At 51.8% G+C, this 22,810-nt stretch overlaps 1 protein-coding gene across 9 annotated transcripts in view; it reads right to left on the bottom strand.

The window, feature by feature from the left end:
• The window catches only part of DIP2A (disco interacting protein 2 homolog A), a 113,959-nt gene that overhangs the window by 11,866 nt on the left and 79,283 nt on the right, over window positions 1–22,810 (bottom strand). For 8 of the 9 annotated variants that reach the window (XM_025293290.2, XM_025293272.2, XM_025293277.2 and 5 more), the window contains 10 exons: window positions 21,657–21,771; window positions 12,664–12,865; window positions 11,800–11,909; window positions 11,338–11,418; window positions 8,508–8,631; window positions 3,919–4,040; window positions 3,714–3,825; window positions 2,510–2,619; window positions 2,022–2,152; window positions 18–186 (listed from right to left, as the gene is read on the bottom strand). In XM_025293290.2, the coding sequence (XP_025149075.1) occupies window positions 18–186; window positions 2,022–2,152; window positions 2,510–2,619; window positions 3,714–3,825; window positions 3,919–4,040; window positions 8,508–8,631; window positions 11,338–11,418; window positions 11,800–11,909; window positions 12,664–12,865; window positions 21,657–21,771 (1,276 nt within the window). Of the gene's footprint in view, window positions 1–17; window positions 187–2,021; window positions 2,153–2,509; window positions 2,620–3,713; window positions 3,826–3,918; window positions 4,041–8,507; window positions 8,632–11,337; window positions 11,419–11,799; window positions 11,910–12,663; window positions 12,866–21,656; window positions 21,772–22,810 lie in introns of those variants that run through there. The other variant, XR_003111500.2, reaches the window with a different exon arrangement.

Here is a 22,810-nt window from a genome sequence, read left to right as displayed (position 1 = left end):
GGCCCGCCCGCACTCACTCTGAGTGCCGCCGTCTGCGCACCCAGGCCCCGGGCACACATCTCCATCACCGAGTAGGAGCAGAAGGTGACGCGCGCCTTGTACTGGCTGACGGCCCACAGCCACAGGGACACGTTGGTCTCCAGCTCCGGCGGGGGCACCAGCACCGACTGGTGTCCAGAGTAGACGCTGTGACAGCGACAGGGAGGGGTCAGCACTACACCTCACCCCTCAAGGATCTGCCCTTCCAGGCAGAGTCCGCCCCTCCTGCTCTGGTCAAGTCGGGGTTTTGGTGGAAAATGTGGGACGCAGGTCCGCCCACCAGCATTCAAGGGCCCGGGGTCTTGGTGAGGGACCCACTGTGGGCAGGGCTAGGTTCTATTCATGAAGATGGGTCCCTACTTCCCTGTCCTGGATGGAATTGGTAGTAACACAGAGTGTGCATTTAATAAAAATGCACTTCTACCCTTTAACTCCATTTCAGACCCACACTCCAGCTGCCGGCACACTCACACACACCAGCCATTCACGCGTGTATCCTCTGCTTCCTGGACCCTTAACAATATATCTTAGAGATGGGTGGGGGTGGGACTTTAGAGAAGCAATTCAGTTAGCAGGTGGTAAGGAGTGGGTGGAGCTGTACCTGAACACCCATGGTGCACGCGCCTGTACACTTTACCCTCCACTCACCTGACATCCACCCTCCACTCACCTGCACATCCAACTTCCACTCACCTGACACCCACCTTCCACTCACCTGCACACCCACCCTCCACTCACCTGACATCCACCTTCCAATCACCTGCACACTCACCCCGCACTCACCCGACACCCACCCCCCACTCACCCGACACCCACCTTCCACTCACCTGCACATCCACCCTCCACTCACCCGCACACACACCCTCTACTCACCTGACACCTACCTTCCACTCACCTGACACCCACCCTCCACTCATCTGCACCCCCACCCTCCACTCACCTGACACCCACCCTCCACTCACCTGACACCCACCCTCCACTCCCCTCACACCCACCCTCCACTCACCCGACACCCACCCTCCACTCCCCTCACACCCACACTCCACTCCCCTCACACGCACCCTCCACTCCCCTCACATCCACCCTCCACTCACCTGACACCCACCCTCCACTCACCCTCCACTCACCTGACACCCGCCCTCCACTCACCTGACACCCACCCTACACTCAGATATGACACCCACCCTCCACTCAGATATGACACCCACCCTCCACTCACCCGACACCCACCTTCCACTCACCTGACACCCACCTTCCACTCACCTGCACACACACCCTCTACTCACCTGACACCTACCTTCCACTCACCTGACACTCACCCTACACCCACCCTCCACTCACCCGACACCCACCCTCCACTCCCCTCACATCCACCCTCCACTCACCCGACACCCACCCTCCACTCACCCTACACCCACCCTCCACTCACCTGACACCCACCTTCCACTCACCTGCACACACACTCTCTACTCACCTGACACCTACCTTCCACTCACCTGACACCCACCCTCCACTCACCCTCCACTCACCTGACACCCACCCTCCACTCATCTGACACCTACCCTCCACCCCCCTGCACACCCACCCCGCACTCACCCGACACCCACCCCCGACTCACCCGACACCCACCTTCCACTCACCTGCACACACACCCTCTACTCACCTGACACCTACCTTCCACTCACCTGACACCCACCCTCCACTCACCCTCCACTCACCTGACACCCACCCTCCACTCCCCTCACACCCACCCTCCACTCACCTGACACCCGCCCTCCACTCACCTGACACCCACCCTCCACCCCCCTGCACACCCGGCCTCCACTCCTGACACCCACCCTCCACTCACCTGACACCCACCCTCCACCCCCCTGCACACCCACCCTCCACCCCCCTGCACACCCACCCTCCACTCCTGACACCCACCCTCCACTCACCTGACACCCACCCTCCACCCCCCTGCATACCCACCCTCCACTCACCTGCACAGACACCACAGGGCGAAGCCGAGGCCGCAGTAGGGGTCGAGGCAGATGGCGATCTGCCTAGAGGGGTACAGCTCACACTGCAGCTTGATGGAGCGGCACAGGGCGCTGGTGGCCGCATGAGACATCTGAAGGAGTAAAAGCCCATATACACCAAAAACCCCCAGGAATGCACACTAAAAACCTTCTAGGTGAGACTTCAGGGCGATAAAGAATTTTAACAGAGCTTTTGGTGACAGACTCATCCAAGCCACCTGGTTGTCGAGGCCAGAGTCATGAATAAAAGTTTAGGTATCACCATAAAACATCAAGACATGCATTACTCTTCAGGCTAACCTAATTTTGGGGTTTACTGATATTTAACACAAGCTTTAAGGAGCAAAACTGCTGCTTCCAGCCTGGGAGGAAGCAGGGCCTGCACAGACCCGCATCAGCACTCTCTGGGTCAGGACGAGGCGGACAGGGGCTCCAGCCAGAGGACCCACCTTCACACCCGCCAGGATCCCTGTCGTTGACACGCTGAAGTCCAAGTACGCAAGCACATCTGGCGATGGGGGCCTGAAGATGCTGGCCACCTTCTTCTTGGGTATGTCATCTGTGGACCAGGAGACACAGGTGGTGTGGATGCCACTTCAGTGCTCGCAGGGAAGGGGAGACAGGACTGCACCTGGGGAGCAGGGAGCTCAGAGCAGAGGTCAGGCTGCACGTGGACATGGGGAGGCCGTGTGGAGAGGACCCTCGCTAACCGCACTGAGCGTGTGGTGGCTGACAGTGGGCGTGGTGGACATGGACGGGAGAAGGCAGCCCATGAGAGCCCCCAGAAAGCCCAGAGGAGCAGAGACTGTGCTGGGTCCCGGAGCCTGTGATGAGCCAGGCTCGTTGCCATTTGTGTGCACAGCGAGCACTGAGAAGTTGGGTCAAGCTCCCTCACCCAACTTCATCACACCCCTCAGGATCACAGGGCACAGCGCTGACTGCGCACAGGTGGGCACAGGAGAGGCGGGGCAGGGAGCGAGCGAGGCAACAGGATGCCTTCAAGCCTGTTTGCCCCGAGCCCAACCCCCCTGCCACCAGCTGCCTGGGCCAGCTCCCAGTGCCTGCAGTGGTATCAAGTAGGTGGTCACGGACACTCGGTCCTAAACCTCCTCTTGTGGGCGGTGCCCTGGTGGGTAAGGTGCGACAGGGAGCGACGGGGAAGGAGGGACCCTGTCTGTTCGCCAGTGGGCACCTGTGTGGCCGTGTACCCTGAATTCCCTACAGAGCCTGCAGAGAGCAGCTGGTCTGGGGTGTCCTGAAGGGGAGGGGCTGGGACCCTCTCAGCCCTCAGGCTGACCCAACAGGCCCAAGCAGAGGGCCCGTGTGACTCCTGGGGGTCTGGGAGGGGTCTGTGCTGTGGGAGCTGTCTGGTCCCCACAACTGCCCACTGCTGCATGGGCGCTGAGTGCAGCAGGAGGCATCTGTCTGCAGGCACATGGCCTCGGAAGGACCTCTGCTCTCCACTGGCCACCCTCTGCTCTGGGCACCCACTTCAGGCTTGAGGTGCTGGATGGGCTGCCGGTGCCCCACTGGCCAGGCTCCTCTCACCACCGACTCAAGCTCTCTCACCCAACTTCTGTGTTTGGGTGGTGACAACGCAATCCCTACAACACAAGAAGGAGAGGGCAGATCCCAGGCGCAGCACACACACACCTGTGTCCAGAATGGCCGGCCAGGTCCTGGCGTCCACGGTGGCTGCTGCTTCTTTGGACCTGAGCAGGCGCATGATGGCCTGTGTGGTGAGCACACACGCAGACTTGCTGACCTGCAGGACACAGGGTTGAGGGCACAGCTGAGACAGCGCCCGGGAGCAAACCGCACTCAGGCCCACCACGCTCAGGCCGCAGCACCCACCTACCTCCACAATCATCTTGACGGTAGGAAGTGTGGTGGCAAGGTTCTGGGGGTGTGGGGGCCGCACAGTGACGGGCACGCAGCCGCAGTACAGGCAGCCATAGAAGGCAGCAATGAGGTCCACCCCTGGAGAGACACGATCAGAGGGTGTCAGCGGGTCAAAGGCAGCCCCAAATGTCCAGGTTGTGGGTCTACCTACCATGTGTGAACTAAACCACCCTCTCGCACCACAGTGCGCACCCCAAACAGCGCTGCAGGGACGGACAGGTCGCCCTGGGCCTAGACCCAGGGAGACAAGGAGATGGGTGGGGTGCAGCCACGGCCCAGAGGAGCCTATGGCGGATGGGAGGCCCAGACCTCATGGAGCAGCGTGTTCTGCCCTCCGAGGCACTCTGTAGGTGGGTGGGCGAGGCTGGGAGGACACTCTGAAGGTGAGCTGCCCACCCAGAACGCCACACCTCCTCCTTGCATCTCCACCCTAACGTGGGGACTGGTCCGTCCCTGGCGAGGCCCACACCCCCAGGGAGGGGCCAGGATGCCCCTGCCCTGCTCTCAATCTCTCAACGCAATGTGGGACCACTCACGGCTCCTTCAACTCATCTATGTATTTAAAATTCTCCATAATTAAAACCAGGGGGAACTGAACCACACTTAAAACCCAGCTTTCCCATTTTGACCTCATTCAGACTTAAGACCACCTGCACCCACACCCTAGAGGCCTTGAAGACACTGCCCTCAACTGAGACAAGGCCCTGCCTGGCATCACTAGGCTACAAGACATCAGGCTCAGGCTGTTTTGATTCCAGAGTCAAAATAAATATGCAATGTTTGACCCAGCTTGTGGGTTTCACCACACTACAAGTCCCCGATGCTCCATCAGGGCCAGGAGCGCTCAGTGTGGTCACTGTCATGGCCCAAGCTCCTCCCCCAGGGACCAGCCATCCTCACTGTGCCTGTTGGCAGCTCAGGGGACAGATGAGCTGACAGGCAGGCTGACCCGTTCGAGCATCCTCATACCAGCACGGCCACTCTGCCCAACGTGCCACACAGCAAGCACCACCAGCAGCTCGAACCCTCGAGCTCAAACAGCTCACGCTATCCCCTGCCTGCGCCCCACTTCCTGCAGCTCCTGCAGGGTCACACACCCCTAACAGGAGATGCACACCAGGTCCTCTGTGCACCTGCAAACACCTGCCCCCTCCCGCCTCGAGCAAGGTGTGGTCTGCCCTCCAGCTGTCAATCACACTCTCCTCCTGCTACGAAGTTTTTAAAATGTACATTCAGACCTTCACCATGCACTATCACTTTTTATGAATAGTGTCAAAAATGCCCCAAAGCAGAGAGCAGCGTCAGGCCCCGTCCGTCTCTCCTCCTATCACCTCAGCATGTCCACCCGCGCCCTCCCCCAGCCTGCCAGTGTGTCCCCAGGCCTCCTCTCAGTCAGTGCTGCGTGCCCTGCACTGAGTCCAAGGATAAGAAAGGAATGGGAACTGCGATCAGTTCTGGACAAAAACGACCTCACATTCCTGGAACAGGAACGAGCAGGAGTGACTGTGATGCCAGTGGGAGTCCTGGAGCGTCCACGTCACCTAGCATCTGTGTCAAGAAACCCGCCAGGCTCTGTGCAGGGAGCGCTCCACAGCAGCCCTGGGATTAAGTGCCCAGCACAAGCCACGTCCCACCAGACACGCTGAAGGGAGACGGCGCTGCAGGGCCGGGTTCCCAGGAGTGGCACCGTGGACACGCGAAGGAAGCCGTCATTCAGGAGACCTGAGTCTCAGAGAACAGCCCCCAAAACAGGACTTCAGGCATTCCAGAAGCAGGAAACAGATGAAGAAAAGGCAGTAATGAGAAAGAACATTTTCCTGAGAGGAGGATTAAGTGGGTAAGAAAGCGAGAGAGGACCCAGACCCGGGCATTTCCTAGTAAAACTCCTGAGCTACAACCAACAAGCTTCCAGGTGAAACAACAACAAACACAAAGTGGGGAGGGTGGGCGGTGATCATCACCTGTAGCCCTGCGGGAGCACCTGCAGAAACCTGGGATTCCTGGCCCAGGGAAGGACAGGCTGCCACTCAAAGTGCAGGGTCTTCCAAGTGCCCCTCACCTCGGCGCCAGACACAGGAGAGAAACTGCCAGGACTGAAGCCCCGAGACGAGGCAGGAGAGGGCAGGGCGGAGAAGCAGGAGAGCCAGAGCAACGCCCAGCAGGCGGAGCAGAGCTGCCGCAAGGACGGGGTGCTGGGCTGCGAGGGGCAGGCGGGGCTGGAGGGAGTGTGGGAGGACCTGGAGTCCCGAGGGCATGGCCATCCTGATCAGGGAGGCCCCGGAGGAGGTTGTCTCGTCCCCACCCCTGGGGGTCTGATCAGAGAGCAGCTGAGGACTTGGGACCAGCAATCCAGCCCAGCTTGGGATGACTTATGGTGGGGCAGAGAAGGCGATGGGAGAAGGGAGGCTCCCTGACGGTGGCCAAGTCCCACACAAAGTACAAGAAAAAGAACCAGAGATCGATCATCATATGTCCAGAAAAAGACAGCAGATAAGAACTGCAGCCCTTTCAACGTGTGCTAAGATGCAATACATTAAGAAAATGATACAAGATATAAGAGAATGACCGAAATGAGAATTAAAACAAACAAATGAGGAAAGAACTAGAAGTTATTTTAAAAAACAATTCAGAAACGGAGATGGAACTAGAAGGAGCCCAAGAGCCAACAAGACAAGGGACACAGAGAACGTGGAAAATGACGAGAAGAGCTAACACGGGGGCGATGGGAGCAGCAAAGAGAAGGAACGCCAAGAAAATCCAAGCAAAGGCAGAGAGAAGACACTGATTCTAGAAAACTCCCCTGAGATTAGAAGGCAGGCTTGCAGCTTGGTATTCACAGGCACTTTACATGTTGTGTGGCCCTGCCTGGAGGGAGAGGTGAGCACAGCTGCCCTCCGTGTGGGAACGCTGACCTGTAACAATGTCACAACCACACGGAGGACTTTAAGAAGGGAAAGTGTCCTCCTACCACTGAGAGCAAAAGTGCAGGTGAGTCACAGAGGAAGAAAATTAGATCACAGTCCAACCCGATGCTTGAGGCCGGGAGAAAATGGACATGTTTGAGGCCCCAGCAGGGATGACTATCGCCACAAAGTGTACAGACTGTCACCAACAAGCCAGAGCTCCAGGGACACTGTCCCCATGAACCTTCCTGAGAAACCAGTCAGGGACAATGCAACAGTACTACTGGGACAGAAAGACAGAGGTGTGCACGGCTGGAGGGCTGTGAATACAGGCCTGGTGGACTGCGGTGAGGAGAGGCCAGCTTCGCAGTTTCTGCCCCCACCACCACCCTGTGAGACAGCACAGCTACAGGGAGAGTGAGTGGAGGAAGCCTGTGTGAAAACGCACATGGGGTGGGGGGCGGTCATGTATGACTGCCATTATTTGGGGGTCCTGCATGTGACACAGGATGAAGCACATGAGTAGTCCAGGCACATGTGAGTTCTACAGACTCTCAGCCTGACCCTCGGTACAAAAGGAGACAGAGACATCATGGAGACGAGGTTCAGTGAAAACCTATAACCCTGAGTCTGAACAACTGGGACAGCATGAACTCAGGAGATACTGCCTCTAAGAGAAGCTATGACTCTCATTTTCCAATTGGAACTCTGATCACAGAAAGGGTTAATGGGACAGCAGCCAGCCCAGGAAGGATGAGCTCCCAGTGCCTAGACTGGTGCTGTCAACACCAGGCTCCATGGAGGACTGGCCAGGCACCTAGTTCCAGCCAACACAGGAGGCAAGGTGAGGACGGGAGGTCACACCCAAGGGCCCAGGAGCAGCTCCCACGGGAGTGCGACAGGGCACAGAGCTCATTTCACTGACAGCAGCAAAGACGCAGCATCCCACTTTTTACAGCAAATTCTACCACTGGGTGACCAGATCCTATTCAGGGGAAGTGTCTTTAGTTTTATGGCTGGTCAGAGTTAACACACCACCGTTTAGTGATCATCAGAGTTAACACACCATAGTTTAATGACCACTAAGGAGTTAATGAAGGTGGGACAAGGTCATCGATAGGAGCTAATATGCTAATTCTACAAAAGGAGGAAGCACCCGAGGACATTCAGGGTCTTGCAAGGGGAGTGAGTCTGATGCGGGGTTCCTCGTGGGAGCCCAGGAGCAGCCACCCGGCATACACAAGCCACTCCAGACAGCAGGGACGCTCAGGACCCAGGGAGAGATGGAAAGAGGGCAGCCTGCAGGTTACAGGAGCTGCTCATTGGGGTGGTCAAACTATAAAGAAATGGGAGGAATGATGACCATGGAGGTCAGGACAGAGGCTACTTCAGGAGAGTGGAGCAGGTGGTTGGGATGGGAAAGCCAAAGATCCATCATTTGACCTGGTTGCTTTGTTTTTGGTAATAAAACAGGGTGCGGGGAGGGAGGGAAAGAACAGCTTGGTTGGAAGAGCAAGAGGAAGGCAGGCTGCACTGAGACGGGCAGGGGTGGACTCACAGCTCACCACGGGTGCTCACAGGGTACAGACATGGACAGAGGGCGGGTGAGGGTGGGTGCGTGGGGGGGGCCCACGGGTCTTACCTGGAGGGTAGACCAGGGCCACATGGGCCCCGGCACTCAGCCTCGCCTTCTCCATCAGAGCAGCGGCCACTCGCTCGGCCTTTTTGTGGAGCTGGACACAGGTTGCGGTGCTGGTGACTGTGCCCTAGGAAAGCAATCATGGACACGCTGAGCCAGGGCACGGGGGTGGGGAACTCTGGACACTCCACGCACAGCCTCCATCTGAGACCTGTGGCCAGAAGCCAGGATGGGTGCCACCCAAACCCTGCCTGCTGTCTCCTTGGCCTCTGCCTCCTCAGAGACTGCTCGTCTACCACAGGCAGACTGGGTGAGCCCTTTCGGCCGTTATGATAAAATATTTTACATATAAAAATACTGTCAAGAATAATGTGACGAGGAGCCATCCAGGTTTTCATTACCTAGTATTCTGCCACATTGTTTCAATGTCTCTTTTATAAAATAAATCACCACCACACCACATACACCTCCAATTCTATCCCCTCCCTCCCTAGAAGCAACCCTTTTTCTGGACATCAACACACATAAGTAAACAGTAAGCAGTAAACAAACATCCCTGAACTGAACCCTGACACATGCTCGGTCGCCCCACCCCCCAGCTCCAAGCCCTGGGTCACCACAGGCTGGTCTTTCAGGGAGCCTGGGAGGGCGAGAGGCTGGTAGGGCTGCCCCACACCCGGTCTCTGCAGAGGACAGCTGGGCTGGGACCAGCTCCAGTCTAGCCCTCCCTCCCCCTGCCGACCTGTCTGAGCTCATGCTTTCGGTCCTTAGGAGAATCACAGTGCCACTGAGCCTAACTAACCATCACCACCCTCCAGGATGGCCCGGCGGAGCATCTAAACTCTCAGCTGGGGCCCCACCACGCATGCCTGAGGGCTTCGCATGGTGGGTCAGACTCACTCCTCACACCCAAGCTGAGGTTCAGAGCGCCACACTGGGCACATGCTGGAGCTCAAAGGCCCAGAGCTCTGCCAGTCCCCAAGGCCAGGGGCCACCTCATGCCAGGACACCACCTACAGAGGCACAGACTTCCTCCCAGGTCAAACGCCAGCACATGCTCAGGTCCTAAGGACAATTCAAACCTGAGGAGGCTGACAAACCAGAAGAAACGCAAAAATCTACAAGGTTTTAGAAAGGATCTGGGGGGCCCTCCCAAGCTTAGCTACAGAGATGGTCGTGAGCACTGCTGGCGACTCTAGGCCTGGTGGCATGTCTGCACACTCCCATCGGTGCTCCCTCCTCCCTGGGAAACACCCATCTGCACAGACACCTGGCCTGCCCCTAGGCCGCCCTCACGTCCCACAAGCCCGCCTCCAACCACACCTCACACTCATCCACAGCCCCTGTCCCATCTGAATGGCTAACTTGTGCCTGGTCCATGGCCCTGGCCCCCTGCTCCCATCCTCACCCTCTCACAACCCATAGGAATCACCCAGAATTGGGGACCCCATCACACCCTCATGCTCATGTCCAGCCCCCCAGCACACACTGAGGGTAAACCCAGTGCCCAGCCTCGCCTGCCTTAGAGCTCCGGCTGCTCCCATCTTAAGGTTCTCCTGCAAGCTGACTTTATCTTGGTCAATGCTACATACTGGCTTTGGAATTCAATCAATCATAAACAAACGTCTCCAGTACACTGTCCAGGTGTGCAGATACATGTGAGCAGGAAGACAGCACCTCTCCTGAGCACTGGTTTTCTAGCAGGAAGACTTGCTTCAGCAACTGGGGAACAGGGGCCTTTTTTTTTTTAAATCTTATTTAACATTGTATATGTAGCAGATATTGATCAATATTTTTTGAAAAGAGTGGCCAATAGCAAGCAGTTCTGAGAACCAGGCTGGTGCTGCTAAGACGTCAGAGCACACGCGTCCTCCCAGGCCAGGACACATCTAACAGTGAGTCATGCAGAGTGGTCATGGTTACTCTCTGTTTTCATAGTTTGTCTACTGGCCCATAACTTACAGTTTCTCCTTTATACCTGAGAAGCTCCTGGTACCAAGTAACACCCACTGAAAGTTACTAGGATTAGGGCTGTAAGCCATATTTGCTGTGTTACAGCTACAAACAAAGGAAGAAGGTCTAAAGTACTTTTTACACAATAAACATTTGTTTTTAGTTTACTTAGGAGAATTTACATGCATGAAAGTGAAAAGCGAAAGTGTCAGTCACTCAGTTGTGTCCAACTCTTTGCAACCCCATGGGCTGAAGCCCGCCAGGCTCCTCTGTTCATGGTATTCTCCAGGCAAGAATACTGAAGTGGGTAGCCATTCCCTTCTCCAGGAGATCTTCCCGACCCAGGGATAGAAACCAGGTCTCCTGCATTGCAGGCAGATTCTTTACCATCTGAGCCACCAGGGAAGCCCTATTTACAAGCATACTACTCTTCATAATCGAAATACAAGGTAATGAGAATTTCCCTGTTAAATACAAACCCACAGAAATGTGACTGTGGCTTGTGTGGAAGCTGAGGTTTTCATGGAAAGAATGACACCACCCAGACGTCCCTGGTGGCTCAGATGGTAAAGAGTCTGCCTGCAACACAGGAGACCTGGGTTCAATCCCTGAGTCGGGAAGATCCCCTGGAGAAGGAAATGGCAACCTACTCTAGTATCCTTGCTGGGACAATGCCATGCACAGAGGAGCCTAGCTGGCTATAGTCCATGGGGGCACAGAGAGTCGGACATGACTTAGCAACTAAAAAACGTGACACCAGCTGAGAGCCTGGAGGTCAAGGAGTGCTGTCCTCCAGTGAGACCTGAGCACATGGCTGGAGTGTGACATGGGCCCTCGCCCACATGAGCAGCACGTCCCACTGCAGCAGTGCCCGCCTCACCTTGGCATTGAGCAGCAAGAACAGCGGGTGTTCGGGGGTGGTGTGGGCCCGCCACTGCAGCACGTCAGGCAGGAACAGGAACTGTGGGAGGGGCAGGGAGGGGTCAGGCCTGGTGCCTTCCCAGGCACCTCTTCACCCCCCCCACCCCACCCCTGGGTGGGGAGGGTCAGGCCGCTGGCTTCCTAGGTGCCACCTCCCCCCACCCCACTCCTAGGTGGGGAGGGTCAGGCCTGGTGGCTTCCCGGGCACCTCTTCAACCGCCCCCCCCCCACACCCCTGGGTTGGGGAGAGTCAGGCCTGATGGCTTCCCAGGCGCCTCTTTGTGCCCCCCACCCTTGAGTTGGGGAGGGTCGGGCCTGGTGGCTTCCCAGGCACCTCTTCACCCCACCCCACCCCTGGGTTGGGAGGGTCAGGCTGCTGGCTTCCCAGGGACCTCTTCACCCTCCCCCCCAACCCCCTTACCTTCCTAGCCTGCTCACTGTCCTCTAGGTGCGACAGCTCCCTCCCTGAGGCCTGAGCGATTCTCTTCCCTGCGACCAGGTTCCCAACGATCATGGAGGCAGGCCCAACCTCTGGAACACGAGGGGACCTGAGTGAGGACCGATGACTCTGACAGGTAACCTTCTGAATGGGCAGGCAACTCACTCTTCACTACAATACCGGGTCAGGAACCAGGGAGGAGGGTCGTGCTGAGTGACAGAGAGAACCTCGCTCTCAGAAGTGAACCCGATTAACATCTTCAGCACGAGGCGAATATCCCAACCTTAGCCACAGCTAAACTCGCAGTACATTTTATTATTTTACTGATTAAACGTGCTTCACTTAATGGTATTTTATATATTTAATAATCAACAAAAGTTATTAGCATTTACTTAAGACTTACATCCCAGTTCCACCAGGGAAGGGAAGCTGACCATTCGCTGGGCTTCCCAGGTGCTGCCTGGCTGCGGTGGCAGATCCCAGCGCTGAGCAGCGGCACGCACAGCGCCCTTGGCCCCCATGGCTGGCTGTGGTGGCCGCCCCGCGGCTCTTCAGATTCCAAGCTCCCAGCCTGCTCAGGGGCATCATTCGTGCCCCTGGGGCCACTGTGCAGCTTCCACAGCCCGGATGCCAGGCCGCATCCAGTGCCAGGTGGGCCCTCCACACTGGGGGGTGGGGATGTGCTCCTTCCAGGGAGCAGGAGGCGGGGACTGGCCTGCTGTGCTGCTCACTCTGGCTCTCAGCTCCAACCCCAGAGACAGAGGGTTCAACAGGCCTGCGCCCTTAAACACAAGCGTGGCTGCCGCTGTCTACAGATGCAGCGGACGTGCTGTGACACGCACTAACCTGGCTGCTTCTGCCGAGGCTTAGGAAGGTTGGTAACACATGTGTGAGGGCACATCAACACGTTACACGGGTGCAGCATCCCCTCCAGGAAGCGCTGCTTGGTTTCAGAAACGTGAATCCCACCGAGAGGAGCCTTGGGCAAGGTGTTGGCAGGAACCAGGGCCAGACAGTACACGCCCACCTGGTGGATGCTGTCGATGGCCTGGAGGGAACATGAGACAGGGGCCTGAGCTTGAGCACATGCGACCAGCTCCAAGCCAGCTGCTACAGGAGCTACAGGAGGGCCAGAACACCCAAACCCAAAGGTCAAGCAGACTGTGACCTCTGGGATGTTAAGAGAAACACGGTGAGACAAGTGTGCATTTCCTACCATTTACACACATGTGTGCATGTGCACACTCCAACACAAATCTGTAACTGCTCACATTAGAAAAAGCCATCAAAGCAGACACTGACTTCCTGTGGGAGAAGTGTGGACAGAGGACAGAAGCCAGGCTCCTCTGAATACACTTTGCTTTCAGAGTTGGAACCATGTAAATATTTTATGTCCAAAAAACTTAAAACTTAAAACCAATCCCTAACAACTGACAGTAAAACAGAACAAATGAACTCAATCGAAGTGGATCAGGTTGGCATACCCCTCAGACAGAATCTACTTAAAGTGACTTTAAACACAGCAATCTGACTGATTCCATCCTAGAGGGATACACCCTATTGGCAAAAAGAATTATAAAAACATCCTAAGTTGTGCTCGAAACCTCACACTTGAGAGGTTACATGGAGACTGGAGTGTGTGCAGCGTGGCATCAGGACATGACTACTTCTGCTGGAGTCATCATCACTGCAACCTTTCAATATGGAGAAAGGTCGGAGAGTCAAGGAAAACTCTGAGGCCTTAAACCTGAGTTGGAACCAGCAGCGTAAACTCACAGTGTAGGTGATCTTACAGGCAGAGGATCTGCTCTGTCTGTTTCCAGCTCTGTCCACTGCCCAGACTGTGGTCCCAAGTCCACTTCTTGGAGGCAGCAGGGCCCCATGGGTCCCAGTCGTGCTGGGTCTGGGACATGAGATGCCCACCACCCTCTGGCATCCAGCTTCCTGCTCGCCATGTGACCCCTCAGAACCCAGAGGTGTGTCGACAGGACTGAGGAGCCAATCCAGAGAGGCTCCCACTGACATATAAATGTAGTTACTACAACCACTAGTTCACAGGGAGACAAAAACCAGAGCTACTCCATGACGCAAGTGCAGGATCCAGAAATCAACCCTGGATCTCACTTTCCTGCACAACCTTCCATCCAGGTCCCCTGGTGACTTCAGAGGACACAGCACTCTTTGTAGAAGACACTTTCAAAGCAGCTGCATTACCAATAAGCAAGAAATGACTGAATTGAAATGCCTCCCCTCCCTTGAAGCCCTACCAAGCCAGTGGACAGACTATCTACCTCCCATGAGGCCCCTGGCCAGCAAATCAAGCCCGAATCTGACCAGGCTTCAAGATCTACCCAGTGACACAGTGGACAGAGGAGTACAGAGATGGGACCACGAGGCACAACTGTCAGAGCCCAGACTGGGAGATGAACTGGGCTAACCTGTCAAGAAACAAACTGCAAGAAAAATAAAACAAGGAAGAGTGTGCAGATTAAAGAAGATTAAAAACCTGGACCAACCAAGTGCAGTTTTTACCTTATTTTGATCCTAAGTTTAATAAACATATTGAACATTAGGTAATTTGGGAAATCTGAATAGTGACTAAATATTTAATTACAGCAGAAAGAACTAAAATGCTCAGGAATAAATTTAACCAAGGAGATGAGGGACATATGTATACTTAAAACTGTGAGGGACTGATGAAAGAAACTGAAAAAAAACACAACTAAATGTAAAGACACTCTTGAGTTTATGAATTGGAAGAATTAGTATTGTTAAAAAGTCCATACTACGCCAAAGTCATCTGCAAATTTAATGCAATCGCTATAAAAATACCCATGACATTCTTCACAAAACTAGAATAAACACTCCTAACACTTGTAGAGAACCACAAGACCCTGGGTTGCAGAAGTACAAAGCTAGAGGTATCACGCTCCCTGACTTCAAACGTTGTAAAGCTGCAGTAATCAAAGCAGTGTGGGTGGACCTGGCACAAAAACGATGGATCAGTGGAGCAGAAGGGAGCCCAGGAATAATCTCACACTCACAGTTACTGCTTTATCACAAAGGAGACGAGGACAGACAACGGGAAGAGAGAGTGCCTTCAATAAATGGCACTGGAAAAACTGGACGCCCCACACAAAACTAAATCAAAGCAGACCAAGGACTTGAATACAAGACCTGAAATGATGATACTAGAATAAAACATAGGCTACAGTAAACTTGATGTTAGTCTTGGTGATGGTTTTTTGGATTTGACACCAAAAGCAAAGACAACAAGAGCAAAAATAAACAGGTGGATTCATGTCAAACTAAAAGGCTTCTGCACGGGAAAGGAAACCGCCAACAAAACAAGAGGAACCTATCGAATGGGAGAAGAGATCTGTAAAAATACATCTGATAAGGATTAAAATCCAAAATATAGAAGGAACTCATACAACTCAACAGTGGAAAACAATAATACAATTAAAAAATGGGCAGAGGACCTGAACAGACATTTTTCCACAGAGGACATAAGGGACTCCCTGGTGCTCTAGTGGGTAAGGATCTGCCTACCAAGGCAAGAGATATGGGTTCGATCGCTGGTCCGAGAAGCTCTCACATGTCACGAGGCAACTACGGACATGCATCCCAACTATTAAGCCTGCTCTCTAGAGCCTGCAAGCTCCAACTACTGAAGCCCGTGCACTGGAGCCTGTGTTCTGCATCAACAGGCATCCCCTGCTCAGTGAGACTAGAGAAAGCCTACACGCGCAGCAGGGAAGGCTCTGCACAGCCAAAAAATGAAAAATAAACAAATCTTAAAAAAGACATACAGATGGCTGAGAGGTACATATCTCTTTAGGGATCACAGCCTTGTTGTGGCGAAGGAGCTTGCGTAACTCAATGAAGCTATGTGCCATGCCATGCAGGGTCACCCAAGACAAATGGGTCAGAATGAAGAGTTCTGAGAAAATGTGGTCCAAAGGAGGAGAGAATGGCAAACCACACCAATATTCTTACGTGAGTGAAAAGCCAAAAAGATATGACACTGGAAGATGAGTCCCCAGGTCAGAAGGTATCCAATATGCTACTGCAGAACAGCGGAGAAATAGCTCTAGAAAGAATGAAGAGGCTGGGCCAAAGTGTAAATGACGCTTAGTTATGGACATGTCTGGTGGTGAAAGTAAAGTCTGATGCTGTAAAGAACAATACTGTATAGGAACCTGGGATGTTAGGTCCATGAATCAAGGTAAATCAGACACGGTCAGCAGGAGATGGCAAGAGTGAACATTGATATTTTAGGCATCAGTGAACTAAAATGGATGGGAAAGGGTGAATTTAATTCGGATGACCATTATATCTAATACTGGGCAAGAATCTTTTAGAAGAAATGGAGCGGCCCTCATAGTCAACCAAAGAGTCTGAAATGCAGTTCTTGGGTGCAACCTCAGAAATGACAGAATGATCTCAGTTCATTTCCAAGGCAAATCATTCAACATTACAGTAATCCTAGGAGAAGGCAATGGCACCCCACTCCAGTACTCTTGCCTGGAAAATCCCATGGATGGAGGAGCCTGGAAGGCTGCAGTCCATGGGGTTGCTGAGGGTCAGACATGACTGAGCGACTTCACTTTCACTTTTCACTTTCATGCATTGGAGAAGGAAATGGCAACCCACGCCAGTGTTCTTGCCTGGAGAATCCCAGGGACGGGGCATCCTGGTGGGCTGCCGTCTATGGGGTCGCAGAGAGTCGGACACGACTGAAGTGACTCAGCAGCCTATGACCCAACCACTAATGCCAAAGAAGCTGAAGCTGAACAGTTCTATGTTCAGCATGGAACACTATGCTTCTAACACTAACACCAAGATTTTCTAAGACTAACACCAAAAAAGACGTCCTTTTCATCACAGGGGATTGGAATGCAAAAGTAGAAAGTAAGGAGATACCTGGAGTAACAGGCAATTTAGCCTTGGAGTACAAGATGAAGCACGGCAAAGGCTAGCAGAGTTTTGTCAAGAAAACACACTGATCATAACAAACAGCTTTTCCAATAACACAAGAGACGACTCTACACATGGACATCAACAAATAGTCAATACTGAAATCAGACTGATTATATTCTTTGTAGCTGAAGATGGAGAAGCTCTATACAGTCAGCAAAAATAAGACCTGGAGCTGACTGTGGTTCAGATCATGAACTCCTTATTGCAAAATTTAGGCTTCAATTGAAGAAAGTAGAGAAAACCACTAGGCCATTCAGGTATGACCTAAATCAAATCCCTTATGATTATGCAGTGGAGTGACAAATAGATTCAAGGGATTAGATGTGGTAGACTGAGTATCTGAAGAACTATGGATGGAGGTTTGTGACACTGTACAGGAGGCAATGATCAAAACCATCCCTAAGAAAAATAAATGCAAAAAGACAAAATGGTTGTCTGAGGAGGCTTTACAGATAGCTGAGGAATGAAGTAAAAGGCAAGGGAGAAAGGGAAAGATATAACCAACTGAATGCAGAGTTCCAGAGAATAGCAAAGAGAGGTAAGAAGGCCTTCTAAAATGAACAATGCAAAGAAATAGAGGAGAACAACAGAATGGGGAAGATGAGAGATCTCAAGAAAACTGGAGTGATCAAGAGAACATTTTATGCAAGGATGGGCACAATAAAGGACAGAAATGGTAAGGACCTAACAGAAGCAGAAAGATTAAGAAGACGTGGCAAGAATACATAGAACTATGCATAGAAAGTCTTAATGACCCAGATAACCACGATGGTGTGATCACTCACCTAGAGCCAGACATCCTGGATTGGGAAGTCAAGTGGGCCTTAGGAAGTATTACTACAAAGAAAGCTAATTGTGCTGATGGAATTCCAGCCGAGTTATTTCAGATCCTAAAAGATGATGCTGTTAAAGTGCTACACTCAATATGTCAGCAAATTTGGAAAACTCAGCTGTGGCCACAAGACTGCAAAACGTCAGCTTTCATTCCAATCCAAAAGAAAGGCAACACCAAAGATGTTCAAACTATTGTACAATCATGCTCATGCTAAATGCTCATTTCTTATTTTGCATTTCATAAGGTTACACTCAAAATCCTTCAAGCTAGGATTCAGTGCTACATGAACTGAGAACTTTCAGATGTGCAAGCTGGGTTTAGAAAAGGCAGAGGAACCAGGATCAAATTGCCAACATTCGTTGGATCATGGAGAAAGCAAGGGAATTTCAGAAAAACATCTACTTCTGCTTCACTGACTATGCTAAAGCTTTTGACTGTGTGGACCACAACTAACTGTGGAAAACTCTTAAAGAGATGGGAAAACCAGACCACCTTACCTGTCTCCTGAGAAACCTGTATACAGACCAAGAAGCAAGAGTAGAACTGGACATGGAACAATGGACTGTTTCCAAATTGGGAAAGGAGTATGTCAAGGCTGTATATTGTCACCCTGCTTATTTAATTTATATGCAGAGTACATCATGCAAAATGCCGAGCTGGATGAATCACAAGCTGGAATCAAGACTGCTGGGAGAAATATCCAGAACCTCAAGACAGGCAATGATACCACCCTTATGGCAGAAAATGAAGAGGAACTAAAGAACCTCTTAATGAGGGTGAAAGAAGAGTGAAAAAGCTGGCTAAAACTCAATTTTCAAAAAACTAAGATCATGGCATCTGGTCCCATCACTTCATGTCAAATAGATGGGGGGAAAATGGACACAGTGACAGATTCTACTTTCTTGGGCTCCCAAATCACTGAGGACAGTGACTGCAGCTGTGAAATTAAGATGCTTGCTCCTTGGAAGAGAAGCTATGACAAACCTAGATAGCATATTAAAAAGCAGGGACATCACTTTGCCAGCAAAGGTCCGTCTAGTCAAAGCTATGGTTTTTCCAGTAGTCAGGTACAGATGTGAGAGCTGAACCATAAAGACTGAGCGCTGAAGAATTGATGCTTTCTAACTGTGGTGCTGGAGAAGACTCTTGAGAATCCCCTTGACTGCAAGGAGATCAAACCTGTCCATCCTAAAGGAAATAATTCCTGAGTATTCATTGGAAGGACTGATGCTGCATCTCCAATACTTTGTCCCCCTGATGCAGGGAGCCAACTCATTGGAAAAGACCCTGATGCTGGGAAAGACTGACAGCAAAAGGAAAAGGGGTCGGCAGAGGATGAGATGGTTAGAAAGCATCACCCACTCAATGGACATGAATTTGAGCAAACTCTTGGAGATAGTGAAGGACAGCAGAGCCTGGCGTGCTGCAGTCCATGGGGTCGCAAAGAGTCAGACTTGACCTAGCAACCTAACAACAAGAGGGACATAAAAATATGCTAAATATCACTAATACTGCTGCTGCTGCTACTGCTAAGTCACTTCAGTTGTGTCCGACTCTGTGCGACACCACAGATGGCAACCCAACAGGCTCTGTGGTCCCTGGGATTCTCCAGGCAAGAACACTGGAGTGGGTTGCCATATCCTTCTCCAATGCACGAAAGTGAAATGCGAAAGTGAAGTTGCTTAGTCATGTCTGACTCTTAGCGACCCCATGGACTGCAACCTACCAGGCTCCTCCATCCATGGGCTTTTCCAGGCAAGAGTACTGGAGCGCATTGCCATTGCCTTCTCCACACTAATCTTGAGGAGAAGGCAAATCAAAACTACTACAACACACCATCTCACACCCATCAGAATGGCTATTATCAATAGGACAAGAAACAACAGGACTAGGTGAAGGTGTGGAAAAAGGGAACCCTTGTGCACAGTTTGTGGGAAAGTAAATTGGTGCAGCCACTGTAGAAAACAGTATGGAGGTTCTTCAGAAAATTAAAAATGGAACTACCCAATGATTCCATTTTTGGGTATTTATTGGAAGAAAACAGAAATACTAACTTGAAAAAATATATGCACCCCTATGTTCAATGCAGTATTATTTACACCAGCCAATATTCTTGTGTCCATCAATGGATTAATGGATAAAGAAACTGTGGTACACACACACAGGAATATTACTCAGCCATAAAAAAGAATGAAATCTTACCATTTGCAACAATACAGAGGGACCTTGACAGCATTGTGCTAAGTGAGATAAATCAGACGGAAAAAGCCATAAGATCACTTACATGTGGAAGCTAAAAACAACAAAAAAATGAGCTCTTGGACAGAAGAGATTGGTGGTTGGCAGAGGTGAGGGGTGGGGGTAGGAGAAATGGGTGAAGGGAGTCAGAAGGGAGAAACTTCCAGTTATAAGATGAACAAGTCCCGGGGATGCCGTGTATAGCATGGGACCCCAGTGAATGCTGGGTCGTGTATTGGAGTGTATTTGATGACACTACATCCTAAAAGTTCTCATCACAAGAAAAAATTTCTGTAGCTGTGTTATGGATGTTAACTAGACGTGCTGTTGTGATTATTTCACTATATATACAAATATCAAATCACTGTGCTGGACACCTGAAACTAACACAGTGTTACATGCCAATCATATCCCAATAAAAGTGAAAGTCGCTCAATCATGTCTGACTCTTTGTGACTCCATGGACTATACTGTCCATGGAATTCTCCAGGCCAGGGTACTGGAGTGGGTAGCCTTTCCCTTCTCTAGGGGATCTTCCCAATCCAGGGATCGAACCCAGGTCTCCCACATTGCAGACGGATTCTTTACCAGCTGAGCCACAAGGGAAGCCCAAATCCCAATAAAATGTTATTGTTGATTTTTAAGATGTGATACTGGTACTCCTTTTTTAAAGAAATAAATACTAAAATTTACAGGTAAAACCTCTGAGTCTGGGATTTGCTTCAAAGTCCTCCTGAGGGAGAAGCTGGGCGGGCAGGTGTGGTGCAGATGGTTCCTGGACTGGTCAGTGTTGATTGAGGCTGACGGTGGACACATGGGTGCTGTTACACTCTTCTTTGTATGACTGGCATATTAGTAATATTTCGCAATGAAACATTAAACATCTTCACTAAGTATAAACATTGTCAGCATTAGTAGAAAAACTGGTCCTCTGACACTCAGGGCTCTCTGGTCTCCCTGATGCTGGACTTGCTCTGCTTCGTAGGCGTGTCCTTACCCTGGGGGCCGAGGCCGAGCACACGCCACACAACTGCCCGAAGCTGTTGGGACACCAGAGGGCTCTCTGGAGAGCCGCCAGGACTGAACTCACCCAGAGATTTTTTGACAGACCATTGTCCACAGCAGCCTTATCCATAATAGCCCCAAACCAACAACCCAGTGTCACCAAGATATGGACAAACAAGCAAAGGAAACACAACTCAGCAATAAAAAAGGATGAGCCACTGACGCACATACCACAAGGAACCTCATGAATGCGCCACTGAGGAAGACAATCGGATCAGGAGCCCACACTGAGACCTGGCTGTAGGATGCCCTTGGTGGGGGGCAGAGCTCAGCCCCCGACACACAGCAGCTGGTGGTTCCCCAAATGGTGCGAGTGCTCTTAGCTGTGGTTACCGGGGCGTGTACACCTGTCAAAATTCAACAATCTGGACCTCTGCAAATCCGCTCTTTCCATGTGTAAGTTATACTCAGTGAGCTAAGTAAACAACGTTCCCTGACCACACGTACAGTCTGTGCTCTTCACTGAAGGCAAAGCTCACTCCCAGCCCCGCCAAAGACTTGCTGCTTCTAGTATTAGTATTAGTATGCTATTAGGACTTAAGAAAACGAATGTGGATGTGCAGGGAGGGGCAGCGTGTGGGTCTCACGATGGGACACGCCGGAACCCTTCTGGGCAACACCTCCAGCTGCAGTACACATTTGCTGGAAACATGGCACCAGCGGGTCCCAGTTCCTGCTCCACACCCCAGGGACGGCGGAGCCGTGGGCCCACGCCCACCTGCAGCACGCGGCTCATCCACTGGAAGCTGTCCTCCTCGGAGGCGTCAGGTCGCTGCTCCGCCACCAGCACGATCCGGTCATCATGGAGCACTGTCACGGAGAACACTGCAATCCTGGGGGAGGAAGGGAAGCGATGACCACCCAGCACGATCGGGTGTGGACACTCCACCCCATGAGATGGAAACTGCGGTGGGGCTGGAGGGAGACGTGGTCCACAGAACGTAAAAGGAACCAAACTTCCTCCAGTGTAGAAAAATGAGTTTCCATTCACAAAGCAGACAGGACCTGGGTGCAGAGAAAAAACGAGGCTCACACTATTAAAGAAATTTCTCCTTAATTGTAATGTTAAGCCATGCGATGATGTCTTCATGTAAAAAATGTGTGTCCAGAAGATCCATTAATTACATAATTTTTCAGTCCAGCTGATGACATCTCTCCCCATGCGTGACTCTGCTCACTTCTGTGACTGACGTCTGTGGACTTACATTTCGTGTCTTACTGAAGAATTCGACATGTTCACCTTTTCTCTGTGTTGCCTTTTTCTTCTTTTAGACTTGAGTAGATTCTTTTCCCTCACAAGACCGGTAGCTGGCATGTCTGCCACGTGAGCCCTGGGCCTCCTGGACCTACCTGCTCACTCATTCCTCTGGCCACTGAGCACACAGGTGCCCACATGCACACACACACACACACACACACACACACACACACACTCTTTTTTATACATGCTTCACCCAGTATTAACATTTCCTCACTTTCACCCATCTTATTTCTCTTAGTACCTTACCTGAAAGTGTTTTCACGAAAACAGTCTTTGTTATAAAACTTCTGAAACCTATATACCCAAGACCATTTTCACTGCAACTGCACAATTAAGTGATATCTTGGGATGAATATATTAAAATCTAGGCTAAAAGTTCCTCTGAAAACCTTAAACATCACTGCACGTCATCCTCTCACTCCAGGCCCTCTTCTGGGGTGTCTGGCGTATCCTGGCTGGAGACCCGCCCCGTGGCTGCCTCCTCCAGCCGCAGGTTCACATGTGCACCCCCTCCCCTCCCTGAGGTTACTGTCGGCATGCCAGCCCCACTTGCTTCACTTTTCTGTCAATTTTTCTTTTAGACTTTCTATTTCTTCACTTTTGGAGCAGTT

Source organism: Bubalus bubalis, chromosome 1, assembly GCF_019923935.1.
Source record: "Bubalus bubalis isolate 160015118507 breed Murrah chromosome 1, NDDB_SH_1, whole genome shotgun sequence".
NCBI classification, from domain to species: domain Eukaryota; kingdom Metazoa; phylum Chordata; class Mammalia; order Artiodactyla; family Bovidae; genus Bubalus; species Bubalus bubalis.
This window is presented reverse-complemented; position numbering and strand designations above follow the sequence as displayed.